Source organism: Oryzias melastigma, linkage group LG6, assembly GCF_002922805.2.
Source record: "Oryzias melastigma strain HK-1 linkage group LG6, ASM292280v2, whole genome shotgun sequence".
Lineage (NCBI taxonomy): Eukaryota > Metazoa > Chordata > Actinopteri > Beloniformes > Adrianichthyidae > Oryzias > Oryzias melastigma.
In genome coordinates this window covers 7,437,852-7,453,806 of record NC_050517.1, presented here as the reverse complement: position 1 = coordinate 7,453,806, position 15,955 = coordinate 7,437,852, and the positions used below count along the sequence as shown (strand labels likewise).

Here is a 15,955-nt window from a genome sequence, read left to right as displayed (position 1 = left end):
ACAGCATTCCCACTAGCATTATTACAGGTAATGCTACATATCTAGTTTTTAGTTAGTTTAAAGCTAATGATGGTTAAGATGTATGCTTTACATCCAGTTCGCAAATGACCCGATTAGACTAATCTGAAAAAATGATTGGTGATTAGTCGACTATTATAATCGGTTGTTTTCAGCACTAGTGTGAAAGTTCAGTTTGTCGTTTCTTCTCAGCCTTATTTTAGAAACATGGGACACACAAAATGAGTCAAAAAAGCTGAAAACTGCAGCTCTGAACATCATGAAAGGAACAGGACAGGGGAACATCTGCAGCTTTTTATTTCACAGAAGCAGCCGTGAATTATTAGTTATAAGTTCCCCTAATGCTTCTGCTTCCACACATCTTTAGCAGCAGGAGGATTTTTGCAGCTTCAGTCATCAGAATACACTGATGCAAGCCAGCTGCCATCATTTTGAGGACTACACTTAAGTTAATACTCTTCTAGGCTACTTTTATGCTGACTCTCCTGGTGGAGGTCAAAGGTCGTCAGCAGAGCATCTGACTTATTGCTGTAGGAGTGCACGCGGATGCGTTTGGAGCTTGGAGCATGCTCTGAACTGCACACACGGATTGATCTGCCCTGAGTTTGTGGCTACGAGTTGCATAAAAGTCCGTCTACACCAGAGACTCGCACACAGGTGGATTGTCGGAGTCCTGGCTGTGCATGGAGCTCAGGCCCGTGTCCGAGTCCTCGTCGTTGGCGCTGCAGGTCTTTGCCAAACCTCGAGCCTGCTCCACCCATCCGCTGCTCTTCTCTGCCTCTGCGCTCCCCACCGGCAGCCCCCCCTGTCCTTCATCCGTCCGGGTTTGGGTCCCTTGTTCCAGTTCGATGGTTTCGACTTTGGCCAGCAGGTCCAACAGTTCGCTCTCTTTGGTTTCCCAGAGTGCCATACTCAGGTCCAAGTCCCCCCTGATGGCATCCAGGTCTGTCTTCAGCCTCAGGCCGATGTACAGACTGGTGTCCAGTTGGGTTTTGATCCTCTCCTGCTCCAGGACCAGCTCGTTCTCGGACAGGTTCTCCTCCTCGGTGTCGGCTGCAGGAGCGGCGGCGCGGCACAGCTCCTCCTCCTCCTCCTCCTCCACGCTGTCCGCGTCCTGCGCCGCCTGCGCGCCCGTCTCCGCCCGCCGCCGCTTCATCCACCTCCGGTTGAGCTCCTCCTGAATCTCCCCGGTGATGCTCTCCACCAAAGCCTCCCGCTCCGTCAGCTCCTCCTGCAGCCTCACCACCTCCTCGCAGCGGCGCGCGTACTCCTCAAACTGCGCCAGCGCCTCCGCCGCGCCGCGCGCGTCCTGGCGCTCCGCTTTGGCGGCAGGAGCGTCCGCGGACGAGTCCACCATGTAGGTGTCCTGCACGTAGTTGACCCCGTGCGTCTTGATGCGGTCAAAGTGCACTTTGGCCTCGTAGCGCTCGATCTCCCGGTCCAGCTCCTTGATCCTCTGGATCTGCTGGCGGATCGTGTGATCCTGCGAGATCACCAGGTGGACCAGTGTCTCCATCTTCTCCACGGAGCCCTTCTCCTTGGACGCGGGCTGCTCCTTCTTCCTGTTCATCTTGTCCAGCTTCCTGAAGGCCTTCCTGACGATGCGCCGCTGCTTCTCCTGGGACAGGTTGGCGGCGGCGGCCGCGGCGCTCCAGCAGGTCCTGGCGGTGCCCTTCAGCAGCCCGCCCGGCCCGCCGCTCTCCCGGCTCTGCACCACGCGCGCCTCGGCGCTGCGGGGGCCGTTGTTGGGCAGCGAGGCGTCGTTCTTGACCAGGACGAAGCGCACGTTCCCCTGCTCGTCCCCCCACGCGCTCCACAGCCGGAGGATCTTCGTCTTGTTGGGTAAGATCCTCTCGAAGCCCCTCCACTTCTCCACCACGCAGTAGGACTGCGGGGAGCCGCCGAGCATCGCCGCCGAGCCGCCCTGCTGCAGGTTCTGGTCCTCCAGCAGAACCCGGACCACATCGGCGCAGGTGGTCCGCTTCGTCAGCCCGGAGACCAGCTTCTCCTCCCGGCAGACCCACACCGAGATCTTGCCCTCCTCCGGCTCCATCCCGAACAAAGTTTTCTGGATAAAAAAATCAAGACTTTTTCTCCTGACTTCAGTCCGGACAGGAGCGCGCGCGTCCTCCGGTGCTCACACAGCGCGCGCGCACGGGGATGGCGCCATCCGGCGCTCCGCGGGCTGCTGCGGGACGAGAGACTCCGCGCTGCTCCGCAGAAGAGGAGGAGGAGTGCGTCCTTGCTGGAGGACAGACTGCTGTGCCGCGCGGCGCGGGGCCGGGGAGGCTGCTGTACCGACTGGGACACGCCCCCCACCCCCTCCAGCCCGTCACGCAGCCAAACCTGCGATCGGTCCTCCCTGTGAGCTTCACGTCTCTGCGGGACCTGCGGGCCTCACGAAAACGCAGTCACACGCACACAGGTCCCGCACAGGCGGATTGAGTCTGCTGGATCTAACAGCAGGAAGAGTTAAATAAATGCTGCCGCAGACCCAAATCATCCTCTGCGGAGTTTCTCTGAAACTTCAGGTTAGTTTGATGCGTTCACGGACATCACGGCGACACGATGACGTCCAGACTCCCGCAGAATCCTCCGTGATCGTCACAGTTACTTTATGGAGCTTGTATTTAGTCTGTTATTTCATTCTATCAACTCACATTTGTCATGAGTAAAGTTTTTCCACAAACAGACGCGTTTTTATTGTGCGAACAAAATACTAACCTGAAAACACAAAATACTAACGTATGTGAGGACTAACTTGTGAGCAAAAAATAATAAGTTGTACTCAAAAAATACTGACGTGTGCTCACAAAATACTAACTTGTACACACACCAACTTATGCACACGAGAACCAACTTGTACAAACAAATCTATCTTGTGCGCACATATACCAATTTGTTTGCAGAAAATACTAACTTGTACGCACAAAATACTAACTTGTGTTCACAAAATACTAATTTGTACACAGAAAACTCTATACACACAAGTAACTTGTACAAACGAATACTAACTTGTGTGGACAAAATACTATCTTGTACACACATTTACCAACTTGTGTGAAGAAAATACTAACTTGTTTGGAGAAAATACTAACTTTTACACACAAAATACTAACTTGTACACACTAATATGAACGTGTAAGTACAAAATACTAACTTGTTGGCACAAAATTTAACTTGTACAGACAAACACTAACTCGTTTGCAGAAAATACCAACTTGCATACACTAATATGAACTTGTAAGTACAAAATACTAACGTGTGTGCATAAAATACTGTACTTTACACACATAACCAACTTGTGTGCAGAAAATACTAACTTGTTCCCACAAAATAGTACATTGAGGGAACAGGATAAGATTTATTTTCGATGTCATGTCCAGAGAGAACTCTGTTCAGATTCTCAGATGACTTTGATCCTCGTGGATCTTCCAGATCCTTAAAGCATCTTTCCAAACCTCCGTCACTGTTTTCCCCTGAAGGATGTTCAGCTGAAGCAGCTGCTGTGATGGTAAATCCCCGCAGCAGTTTGCGGGGCAGTGGAGCGTTTCCGGGCCGGGGGTGGGGTGGGTGGGGGTTCTGGCCGCATTTGTCCGGGTTATGTTTATGCTGTTGGTCCACAAAGCCTCCGTGTGTTCTGTAACCTCTGCTCGGGCTCGTTTGTTGGTTAAATATCTGCTTATAAACCCATCTGGGAATGTGAACACTCACATTAAAATGCGAGCACCAACGTGACACGAGGGCTCGTGCACGCGCTCTGAGCTTTACAAACAGTAGATTTGGATTAAGAGGATTGTTGGAGGTTCGTCTGGGATTGGAGATAACGTTTTTTATCTCTTTTCCTGTGAGGGCACCATGAGTGACCAGCAGACTTATTATTGGATGTCAGATCGGATTTTCTGAAACTAAGAGTGACCTCAAAGCATGATGGGAAAGGGGCGTTTTCCTGAATAATAATGTAAGCCTGACTGATGAATTAGGAAATAATAATCGATTCAAATGAAAATATATCAAGCTCCATTCAATGCTTTATTGTGCTGAAGGGTTTTTGAGGCCAATTCTGACCTGTGAGCTCCTGCAGTCCCGTTCCTTTGAGAATGGCGCCCTCTGCTGTTCGGACAGAGACTGCGCAGGTAAACTGAGAGCCCTCAGGCTCCCCAGTGTCCTGGAGCAACAGTCGAGTTATCCTGAAAGTGATGTTAGGTTTGGAACAGACATAACTTTTTTGTTTTTTCATAGCTAAAGTATGAAATGGGAAAATGTTTTTGAAACAGCTCCCTCCCTTGACCGGAGACCACCTCCACCTGAACAGGTAGTCTGTGGCGACCTCGTGACCCCAACGGGATTCAGAAAATGGATGGATGTTTGAAAAAGCCATTTCTCTAGGCAGAACAGTTTTCATTTTGAATCAAAATAAAAAAAAACAAAATTTGTTTTTAATAAAGTCAAAATTAGTAAAACAGCTTAATATCTTTTCCTTTTACAGGCTCTTATTTCCAAATATCTTATTTTAAAAATGTTAAATCAAGACTGATTCTGTCGGTTGATTATTTTTTAAGGCCTTTGTTCTCATCTCAGTCCAGTTCTTGAGTCAAGGTTTAAGGCACATGTGTCAAGTCAAGGCCTGGGGCCGGATAGAATTACTTGGAGGGCCGGATTCGGCCCTCCAGATCATTTTATTTTATTGTTATTAATGTCCCGATGTTATCTTGTGCTCATTTATAACTTGTATAATTTTGGCACCATATATTCTTATGGAGAGTAAAATATTCAGTTATTTAAGTTTTAAGTTGATTCATCCTGGAATAATATTCCTGCCTTTTTATTATTTATAATTATGTAAAAAAGTTATGGTTTTAAAGTTTTAAAAATTGTCATTCTGTTAGCTTTTAGGACTATTTTGGCATTTACTAAGATTTTTAGGCTGTTTTGGAGTTTAGGTAATATTTCAGCTACATACTAGCTGTTTTGGCTAACCTAAGTTTATTTTTATTTTTTTTGTTTTTTTAGGCTAATTTAGCATTTAGATAATATTTTAGCTGACTATCAGCTTCAGCATTTTAAGCGACCAAGTTCAGCTTACAGCATTCACACTAACGTTATTGCAGGTAATACTATATATCTAGCTTATAATCATGTTAAAACGTTACAGTTTCAAAGTTTTAAGAATCTCTTTTTAGAGTGTTCAATAAATGTTTATCCTGTGATCTAAGGTGTTTTTTGGATTTTGACCCCCTGTGTGATTGAGACACTCCTGCTTTAAGGTGTAACGAATAATTAACTTAATTGATGAATTAATTTACATTCCTAAGATCCAACCAGATTGATTAGAGATAAATTGTTAATAAAATTGACTATAAATAATCTTAGCAACCACTGATATGAATCAAATTGTTTTTAAAAATGACTTGTTACAAAACTATGAATCAGCTTTGATGCTGGAATCAGTCACAGGTCCATGTTCAGAGACAGAAATCCATCAGAAAAGGAAAATGACATCAAAATGAGGTTTGAGGAAGTATAAAAAACAAACTCTAAGAAAATGAAACAAAAAAATGGTGTTAAAGCATTTGTCTGATCATTCATTTGTTCACCTTCAGGAGTTTCTGAGAAACACATGAAGCTTTTTATACTGGATGGAAAAACGTAAGGAACAAATCCAGAGTGTGTTCATCCGATTATTCGGGCAGGAGAAAGTCCTGTTCCTTTACTTTGCTGTTGATTGAGACAAATGAAGGACTGTGAAGCAGATTGATGCTCATCAAACGCACTGCAGATCATCACAAACATGCTGGACTCTCATTTCACTGGTTACCCCTACATGAGGTTTGTGGATGTGTGTCAGGTGTTGTAATAGACTGGTACCCCATGTTCATCTAACAGTAACGGGGTTGGCCTCAGCAACCCCATCGGAAGGAATTCAGACACAGCTCAAGAGACCAAAACAAACGCTGACGTCACGTCAGTGTCAGGATTTGATTGGCTGGATATCGATGTGCTCCTGGATCGACCACTTGCTCTAGTGACACTGTTTGAGCGAAGTTTTTCACTCCGAATTTTTTTATCTTGAATTTCTGACCCATCGAAATTTTAAGTCTCGAAATTAAAAACACATATTTTTTTAAGATAGAAAATATTTTTGGGAGGATAAAATTTTGCTGTTTAAAACGCAATGATTAAAAAAAAATTCAGAATAAAAATTCAGAAGTTAAAAAAAAATAGAAAAAATATTCAGAGGATTAAAAAATTCAGAACAAAAATTCAGAAGAAATATTCAGAGGTTTAAAAAAATCAGAATAAAAATTCGGAAGTTAAAAAAATCCAGAATAAAAATTCAGAAGTTAAAAAAATTCAGAATAAAAATTCAGAGCCTGATGGAACTAAAAAACTTCCATAGAAAAGCGTCTGGAAATAAACAGTCAAATTAATTATACAGACAAAAATAAAAAATGTGAAAATTTGCATAAAAATTTCAATAAAATGCTGTAAACTCTTATTTGTGGGGTCAGATTTTTTTATTTTGAAAACTGGAGCTTGAAAAGGAGGAAATGCAGCCATCACAGCCTTTAAATGCTGTAGCAGGGCAATTGGCAGGCGCCACCTCTAGAAGTCTCCAGGGGGGAAATATGGACTAATTTAAAGTTTATTTACTTTGATTCTGTAAAGAGTTGCTGTTAATTTGTTTATCCTTTTTGTGTACTTTTCTTTTGCTTGCTTCTTCTTCTGAAAGACCAGTATTTTTGTGTTTAGTATTTTGTGTTGTCTTTGTTAAATGTTTAGTTCCCCCGTGTTTGCCAAGTGGTTTGATCGCCCACTATATATGTTCCCCTGTTGTGTTTTAGGTTAGGTCAGTTCATTTCTGTTACTTGGTCTGTTCAGTTGGTTAAAGTTAAGTTCAAGTTTATTGCCTGAGTTAATTCTGTTTAGTTGACCTCTTTTAAGGGCCCAGTTTGTAAATTATCTACCTTTTTTTGAGAAAATTAAACTTTTCATTTTTGGATGAATCTTCTGTTGTCCTCATTGGCCGCTTGATCCCTCACATATGGTTTCAGAATCCGGTGTAAACATCTGTGTATATGGTTGTCTATGGTTGTCTGTGGATGTGTGTGTGTGTGTGTATGTGTGTGGTCTGCAAAGAAACGAAATACAAATAATATTGTTATGGTATACTGAGAAGTAAATAACCTAATAACCATTAACATTATTTACCTGGATAATTTAAATGACAAGATTTAGTAAACAAACCATAAATAAACAGAAATTAAGTAATACAAAGGGTTAAACAAGCCTTTGTTAGTAGTCATAATAGATTTACATGTCTCTGGCTCCCTCTAGCAAACCAAAATAATATGAAAAATTCAGAGGTTAAAAAAATTCTGAAAATTCAGGGGGGGAAAAAAATTCAGAGTCTGATGGAACTAAAAAACTTCCATAATGGATGGATTGATTGACAGGAATCAATCAGAGAAGTTTGGATTCAAGCAGGAAGTGAACTTATTCAAGTTTAATGTCTAATTCTGGAATTTTCTTCATAATCTGTGATATTATACACAATCAGTGTTTGACTGAAACTTTTTCTCTATAAAACAATTTCTTTAATTTTTCTAGGGCCAGGAATCAATAAAAAAAATTAACCAATTAATCACAAACCTGGAAAAAAATTAATCGCGATTAATCGCGATATTTTTGTTTTGTCACAGTATTTGCCGACCATTTATTACCTGCGAATAATCACAATATGAAATCACTCTACATTTGGAACATTTATTTTTAATTAGAGCTTTCAATTAATTAAAAAAATCTGATTAATCACACTTTTGTGTTGGATTAATCACTATTAATCGCAATGTTTTAACAGGTAAAATTTATTTGTAAAACATGGCACTGGATCACTTTTTGTGGAAAAGCGAACTAAACTACAACAATTTCAATAATAAAGTACTAAAAATGGATTGAATATTTATTTCTTTTGTAACCGACCATGGTATAAAGTGGATTAATACACACAAAATACACATGAACTCTTGAATTCTTTTTTGTTAATGATGTGCGTTAACGTGTTAATGTTCACAGCCCTAATTTTTCCCATTTTTAAGCCTCTTTCAGACTCAGAGGGAAAACGGTGAAAAGATCTGAGGATTCTGACTGTGGATGTTTGCATGAATCCTGTTCTCTCACTCAAAAAGCTTTTCATTCAAATCAAAGAAGAATCAGACCAGAGCACAGTTTAGAACTGACCATTTATTTAAACTGAATAGCATATATGCGTACAAAGTCTCTACAAAGCTAGAAAATATCTAACATACTTTTAGCCATATTGGGGAGGGGGTTAGAAAGCAAAGATCAGACCCTGTGCTGAACCAACGTTACTGGCGTCTGCATTTTTTTTTCTAAACGCTCTCTTCTTCTTCACAAAATAGGATAAACATTCGAATATTAAAGATATACACAACATCTGTAATAAAGGTTATTGTCACTTTTATACAAAGCACCTCGTGGAAACCCTCGGCGCTCAGGCGGGGAGCAAGAAGATTCAAGGCCATTCTGGGACGATTACAGAGTTAACTTCCAACAAACACAAGACCACGTTCAGAAGTGACGGAGCGCTCGGGGGGGCTGCTTCAGTCTGCTCGTTGCCACGGTTACGGGGGGTCCACTGTCTTTGGTGAGCCGGCGGAGATGATGTCCGGATGCAGCTTCCAGGTTGTCTGTGAGCTTCTCGCTAGTGTGCTACATGGCGTGAGGGGAGGGGGGGAGGGGGGGATGCTGGTTTTTATTTTTTAAAGCCAGAATGAACTGAAGTCATTTTTATCTCTCAGGCTTTTCGGACAGAAGCAGAACCCTGCGAGTTCGGACTCTTCGCTCCTCGGACAACATTTCCAGAGTTCTGACGGCACAGGAGTGTGAGCGACTGTTACCTGGACGCCTCGGCATGTTTGTCCTGAGCTGCACGTGTTTCCTGCAGAGAGCCGTCACGCCACCGTCACGTCTGCAGGTGCTTTCTACAGAAACCTGTTAATAAAGTTTTATTTAAAAATCCAGACTAAAGGATATCAATAATTTCAATTTCATTTGATTTGATTCCCCAGAGCCTGGATTGATTCAATTCTGATATATTTTTTGCAATTGTTATTCTTTTGATCCATTTATTTTTGAGTTTTCATGGTTTACACATTTGTTTAGAGATACATTAATAATCTATATATATGTTTTGAATACATTTATATTAATTTGATCCAGTTCACATACTATAAAATGCATTAGTGAAATATTGAGATTGTTTATTGAATACAGTGTTACATGGATTTTCAAACAAAGAAGCTCCAACAATTGTTCTACTTCTCCTGGAGGGCTTTTCAGTTGGACCACTAGGGGGCGATCGCGCTAAAGAATTACACCTTATTTCAGAAGAAGAAGAAAAAAAAAATTTTTTTTTTCCACACCACAACAAGTTACTTTAAAAATATTTCCTTCAAAGAGTTTGTTAAATGAATGCCTCTAAGTAAATAAATATGTTAATTTATTCAGGAATGTGTGTTTAGGTCGACAGACGTTAGCATTAGCCGTCTTATGGGAAATTGCATTAAACGTTAGCATCAAGCTAGTGGAATTTAGCTTTATGTGCTAAATCGATTTATATTATTATGAATCAATTATTTATCAGTTAAATTTCAATCGATTTAATGATTTTTGTTAACTCAGAAACACACCAGACACTAACCTACAAGTCTGTCATCACAAAACAGAATTTTCCATGTGAAAAACTGTATTTATACACATCTAACTGTAAAAATGTTCTGTTTTATTTAAACACAAAGATTTAAGCCGATGGATACTATTTTAAATATTTCTTTACCAGAAAAGCCTCTGATTTTTAAAAATGTAAAAAGATTTTTTGTGAATCTGGTTTCTAAAAAATATCAAATAAAACTTAAGGAAAAAAGTACTGAATTTTTTTGCATTTCCTGAAAACTCTCTTATCAAATCTTTGCAGAAAATTCAGATTTACTTTAAGCTTAATGCGATGAAGACTCAGCAGACGTGACAGCGGCGCTGCCCTCCTTTAACCTCTACAAAGGTCAGGCCTGACGCAGGTTTGTTCCCACAAATCCCGCTTTTCCAACATCCACATTTGTAAGAACGGCAGCAGACGACATCAAACACTCAGCTCTGTGTGGCATTAAAACAGGTCGACGAAAGAAACAGTGTCAGGATTTTTTTTTTTTTGGTGCCGAGCGTCAACAAGAAAAAACAACCACTAAATATGAAATCTGCACTGAAACACTGAGAACGGAGTCAAAGCCACTAAAAAGCTCTACACACGTACAACACCGAACCACCGGCACTGCCGCCAAACAGACCAGTCTGCTGCTGTTGGCAGCCAAAGGCACTTCCTGCGCGGAGCGGGACGCAGGCCCGCCGTCACTCCAACAGGAGCTTTTTGGTTTCTGATGGAGCTGAAGGAGACTGCGGGAGCTGGAGCAGCATTTCAGGCTTGAAGGGTTTTGGCAGCACGGACGCGCTAAGGCTCGGCCGGTTCCACAGCCGGGGGATCTGGGTCAGAACCAGCAACTGAGTAGGTTTGAGTTCACAGTGCTTTTCCACGAATCAGAAAGTCTCTTTTCACTCCTGAACCACCTGTTGCTCAGAAAAGTACCTGAATTTATTGACTAGTTCTCATAAATTTTAGATAGGAATCCTGGACTGGAAATATAGTCTATATGCTTCTATTCATAAACAATTTCCCAAAGATTAGACGTTTTTTTAAAAGAAAAAAGGAAAAGTGTGATTTTTTTGTTTGTTTTGTCTTTGGGACGAGCCTCCTGTTTCTGTGCGAGCCGCCGCACACATATTGAACGCACTCCGGATCACGGGACCGTCCTCCTTCGGCTACTGACGACACAAGGGGTCTGACCTTCAGAGGAGCTGCCTTTTCCCGACAGAAATATCACGGCAGCGGCGAGGCGCACAGACGGGAAGGAACCGATTACCTCCTGGAGATAGGAAAGTCCGGATATTCCTGGGAAAACCGCCCAGCTGGGTTCTGACGGGTTTCCATGGCTGCACTCTCACAGCGAATGAGCTCGTCAGCTTGCAGTTATCATTTCTGAGCGGGTCCGTTTGTGCTGCGAAGTCACAGTGATCCTCCAGAACCGGCAGTGGAAATGCAGCCATGTCCTCGGTCGCTCGGACTCAAAAGTGTTGTTGGAGTTGCTTCAGGACAGTGTTCCTCCGACGGGGCCGGATCAGCAGGAAAAAGGCCAGAACCGGAGCGGCTGCTATTCCTTGACGAGCCGGTAGATGTGGTGCTGCGCGCCGTGCTCGTTGTTGGACACCTCGAACACGCACGCCATGCAGAGCAGCGTCTCCTGAGTGTCTCTGTTGCTCACCACCTGGACACAAACAGGAAGACAAATCCGTAAGAAACAAAGTTTACAGCAATAGAAATAGTGAATCTCAAACTATATCCTATAACCCTTTAACATCTGAGCTCCAGTGTTTATGTTCTTTGATTTACTGTAAGTTTTCAACCGTTAACACAATCATTCCAGTAGATTTTGAAGGAGAAAAGCGGCGCTCACGCCGCTTTTCTCCTTCAAAATCTACTGGAATGATTTTGTTAACGGTTGAAACTTACACTATATTAAAGATTTTGTGTTTAAGCGTTACAGAGTTGAGTATTCTTCGATAAAATGGTGTTTGTAACATGTTTTTGTAGCATCTTTCTCACGATGGAGGATATTTCTAAAGATAATTAACCTGGACCCATCTTTTAAGGTGGTCCTGGTTAGTTTCCAATCAGACTGAACTTCAGTTCACACCGAGATTCCTCGATCTGAACACAGTTTGATCAATAACTGGACCAAAATGGCCACCGTAGCAGCGGGTCGTCACTTGATGTAAACAGTAGGGCTGGGTATTGATCATAATTTCCAGAAACGATTCGATTCCATTCACACTTACACATTTGTTTAGAAATACCTTAATAATCTACTATGTATTTTAAATATATTTATATTAATCGGATCCAGTTCCCATACTGTAAAATGTATTATTGAAATAATGAGATTGTTAGTTTAAGTTTGTTTTGAACAATAAAAACAGTCATAGCAGACAGCAAAAGGGTAACCAAAAAAAAAAAGAAAAAAATAAAACAAACAAGGACCATATGTATATATATGATACAGTGTTTTTCAAAATGAGAAGTTCTAACAAAAATATTCAGATTAACATTGTAAACATTGTTCTGCCTTTCCTGGGTGGCGTTTCAGTTCGACCACTAGGTGGCGATCGCGCTATAGCATTACATCTAACTCCAGAAGAAGAAAGTATGAGCAAAAAACAGTGTTTTAGTTGATACTTTAAGTAATATTTCCTTAAAAAAGTTTGGAAAATTCAAACCAGTGAGTTTATAGAGATGTTCATTTAGTCAGGAATGTGTGTTTAGGTCGACTGTGCGTTAGCATTAGCCGTCTTAGCAGACTTTAGCTTTATGTGCTAAATCGATTTCTATTTTTATGAATCGATTATTGATCTGTTAAGCTTTATTAATCTATTTTATCATCCCAGCCCTAGTAAACAGGTTTGGAATGAAACGATTGGTAAGCTATTGACAAATGTAAAGCGTTGATAGTTGTGTTATCAAAGAGCTATTCATTGATCAATCTGATTACGTGTTAGAACGTTTATTTTAACACAGCTGAAAACACTTCTTACATGTTTTTCTGTGTCTCGTTCCACACCGCCGCGCTGTGATGTCATGCTAAAAGTTAGCTTGTAGCTTGAACTACCTTGTAGTTTAACAACGAGACACAGCAACTCATTAAAATCTAAAATGGGATTAATCAATAATCTACAAGCACTTCACTTTGCTACTTGAAAAAAAGAAAAACTTGATTTATATCTGATCACAAACGGATTAAATTACTATGCAAAACTATAAAATGCAGTAATTAAGTAGCGGTGAGATTATATAAGTTCACTTCCTCCCACTCCTTTTCAATCAATCAAACTCTACTTGACTTTAGTTAATAATTATGAAAATTAATTAATCAAATGTGACACAAGTGTTATTTTTGTTTGTTTTCTATTTTCTAATTTAATTATTTCTGTAATAGGTTTTTTGATACATTTTGCTTCTCACTGTTTCCATTAAAGCTCTTGCAGCTCGCCTCCGCCGTGCCAAAGCAACTTATAACAAATGTTGCTCCTGAGGTTAAAAAAATATGAAGTTTTAATGAGTTTATTATCTCGACAAGGATTAGAGCTGCACCTTCGACTTTGACCTGCCTCATAATTCCTGCCCTGCAGAGATCTTCAGTCATGGGGTTTTGTTTACAAGCTTTGGTCAGAAACAGAAATCTCCATTAGACTCCAGTCTGAATACAGACCAAATCAAATCTTCAGGACTCCATCCAAAACAAATTAAGTGGATTCTTTCCGAACCAACGGCCTTTCCCAGTCTGAATACTCACTACGACTAAAACAGTGTTTCTGTGTTTTTCTTGATTCAAATTGAATCAGAAGCAGACAACAAAACAAAAATGCCATTAGAAAAAGTTCATATTTGTGACATGGAAGATGTCTGTCTGCTCCACTCTGATGCAGACGAACAGATCCATGAACGTCTTTGTTTTCCTCGTTTGAGCTGGAATCTGGATCTAAACTCAGCTCTGATATTGCTCAACACTTTCATTACACCACCAATGTTTGGTTGCTGTGAGGTAGCAGGAGTGTAAACAGAGAGCTCTCAGCAACTCAGAAGTGAATTTCCTGCCATTCTCTAGGAACTATGTCCTAAAAGACCACACAAGTTTTTATTTTTCCCGAAAAAATCACAATTAAAGTCCACTGGGATCTGCGGTGAAGTTAGTTTGAGGTTGGATATTTGACTGGCATTCAGCCCAGATGTCCAGCGGCGTCTCTTAGGGACCGTCAATAAATGACTAAATGAGTGAACGATATTTTTTTCAAAGCTTCCAAATCATGTGACCCAATGACTATAAATGTTTGCCGAATTGTGGCACTGCCATACGTACATCAGACATACCACTTTATTTTGCAAATGTTGATGATAAAAGATTTTACATTAATTATTGTATTGAAATCCTAGAGGTTCACACACGAAGGCTGTACATCTTTTCAATAACTTCCAAAACATGTGACCCAACCAGATGAAATGTATGCCAAATTGTGGGTCCTACTTACCCACATCAGAAAGAAAACAAATTTTTTTTGCAATTGTCAATTATTAATATTTTATATGGATTTTTATATTGCTTGCATATGAATTATGCTATTTATTTTAAATAGCTTCCAAACTGAAATGAAATAATAGGCCCTACTTGAAAACATCAGACAAAGCAATTAAAAGTAAGTTCACATGCTATACGTTGGGCCACATGGCTAAGCAGCTATTGAAAATAAAAATTAACAAGGAAGCCACAAGGATTTTAATATAAAAACTCATTTATAAAATGCATCATCAACAATTGCAAAACAAAGTGGTGAAGGTATGTCAGTGCCACAATTCTGCAAACATTTGGAGTTGTTGGGTCACATGTTTGGAAGCTATTGAAAAAAAAAATATTAATTACTCTTGAATTTATTGACGGTCCCTAAGAGACGCTGCTGGACATCCGGGCTGAATGTCTGTCGAAGATCCAACCTGAACCTAACTCCACTGTAGTCCACTGGGAGTGTTTTTGCAATGGATCCAAAGATGGTCAGAGTGGGACTTTAAATTCTGCTCCGCCTGTAATAAATAAAACAGAGCTGCTGCTCACTAATGCAATCAATCGGCTGAAACGAGTCAGACTCTTTGTGTTTCTGCTGGAACCAGAACAGACGGCGGAGAAGAGCGGCGCTCTCACCAGCAGAATGGTGAAGTTCTCCAGAACGCTGTTCATCATGTACTTCTCCGGCAGGTGCTTCAGCTTGTGGATGAAGTTGATCATGTATTCACACATGGGGGAGCGGCTGATTCTGTAGACGAAGCGTCCGTTCTCAAAGCGGGCGTACTCCGTCTGTCAGAGAGGGGAGAGGGGGGGATCAGACGCACGCTGCACGCTGCAGTTTGACCATCCATCACGGGATCCTCACCTCCACCTTCTCCACGACCTGCTTGCCAAAGGAGCAGACTTTGGTGGAGCAGGTGATGGTCATGTTCTCGGAGCTCTCGTACTGGCTGGTCACGCCGTAGAAGGCCGCCGGGTCGTCCTGCACGTTGTAGTTCAGGTCCGCCTGGAAGCACACAGCACCACCATGAACACACAGCATGACAACAGCACCCTCTGCTGGACACGGCCAAAACTGCAGCCAGGCTGCTCCTCAAACTGAAAGGTTTGTTTAGATTTCATTTCATTTCTTAAAAGCATTCATTAAGAGTGATATGATTAATAAATATGAATAAACTAATAAAATATCTTGATTTTTATATGTATATGTGTGTGTTAGTGTATATATAAATCCATAAAATAATTATTTTGCTGTTCTTATTAAACAAATTGATTTTGTTTTGTGTTCATATTATTCTGTATAGATTAAGATGATTATATATTTGATATGGGACTTGAAAAGCTTTGAGCTTAGTCATTTTTTAAACTCTGAACATCTTTTGTTACATCTGGGATTGTTTGTGGGATAATTAGCATTGTTTCTTTTTATTCATTTGTTTGTTTTTTGTTGTTCTTGTTAAAAAAAAAAAATGATACAAAGCCAGAGAACCCAAGCTTTCTGGACTATTGCTATATTTGAATCCAGACTTTCAAACATCACGTCCCTGAAGGTCCTGCAGAATCTCCAGTTCTGAAACCAGGAGCGGCTTCTGCCGATGGCAAACAAAGATGCTGAGTCATGGTAGAGGGTATGCTGGGAGCAGCGAGGCTAGGGGAAGGATCTGTACTGTTTGTAATGAGTTCTCTGAGGAGGAGCG

The 15,955-nt window shown here is 41.2% G+C and overlaps 2 protein-coding genes across 2 annotated transcripts in view; both read right to left on the bottom strand.

The window, feature by feature from the left end:
• Positions 1-487: 487 nt before the first annotated feature.
• Positions 488-2,599, bottom strand: rassf10a (Ras association domain family member 10a). The gene has a single exon (XM_024264183.2). The coding sequence runs from the start codon at positions 2,069-2,071 to the stop codon at positions 653-655; it is 1,419 nt and encodes a 472-aa protein (XP_024119951.1). The 5' UTR covers positions 2,072-2,599; the 3' UTR covers positions 488-652.
• A 5,643-nt stretch (positions 2,600-8,242) lies between these two features.
• Positions 8,243-15,955, bottom strand: part of tead1a (TEA domain family member 1a) — a 53,004-nt gene continuing 45,291 nt past the window's right edge. The window contains exons 10-12 of the mRNA XM_024264241.2: positions 15,124-15,264; positions 14,895-15,047; positions 8,243-11,414 (exon numbers count right to left, since the gene is read on the bottom strand). Coding sequence (XP_024120009.1) covers positions 11,301-11,414; positions 14,895-15,047; positions 15,124-15,264 — 408 coding nt within the window. The 3' untranslated portion in view covers positions 8,243-11,300. The remainder of the gene's footprint in view (positions 11,415-14,894; positions 15,048-15,123; positions 15,265-15,955) is intronic.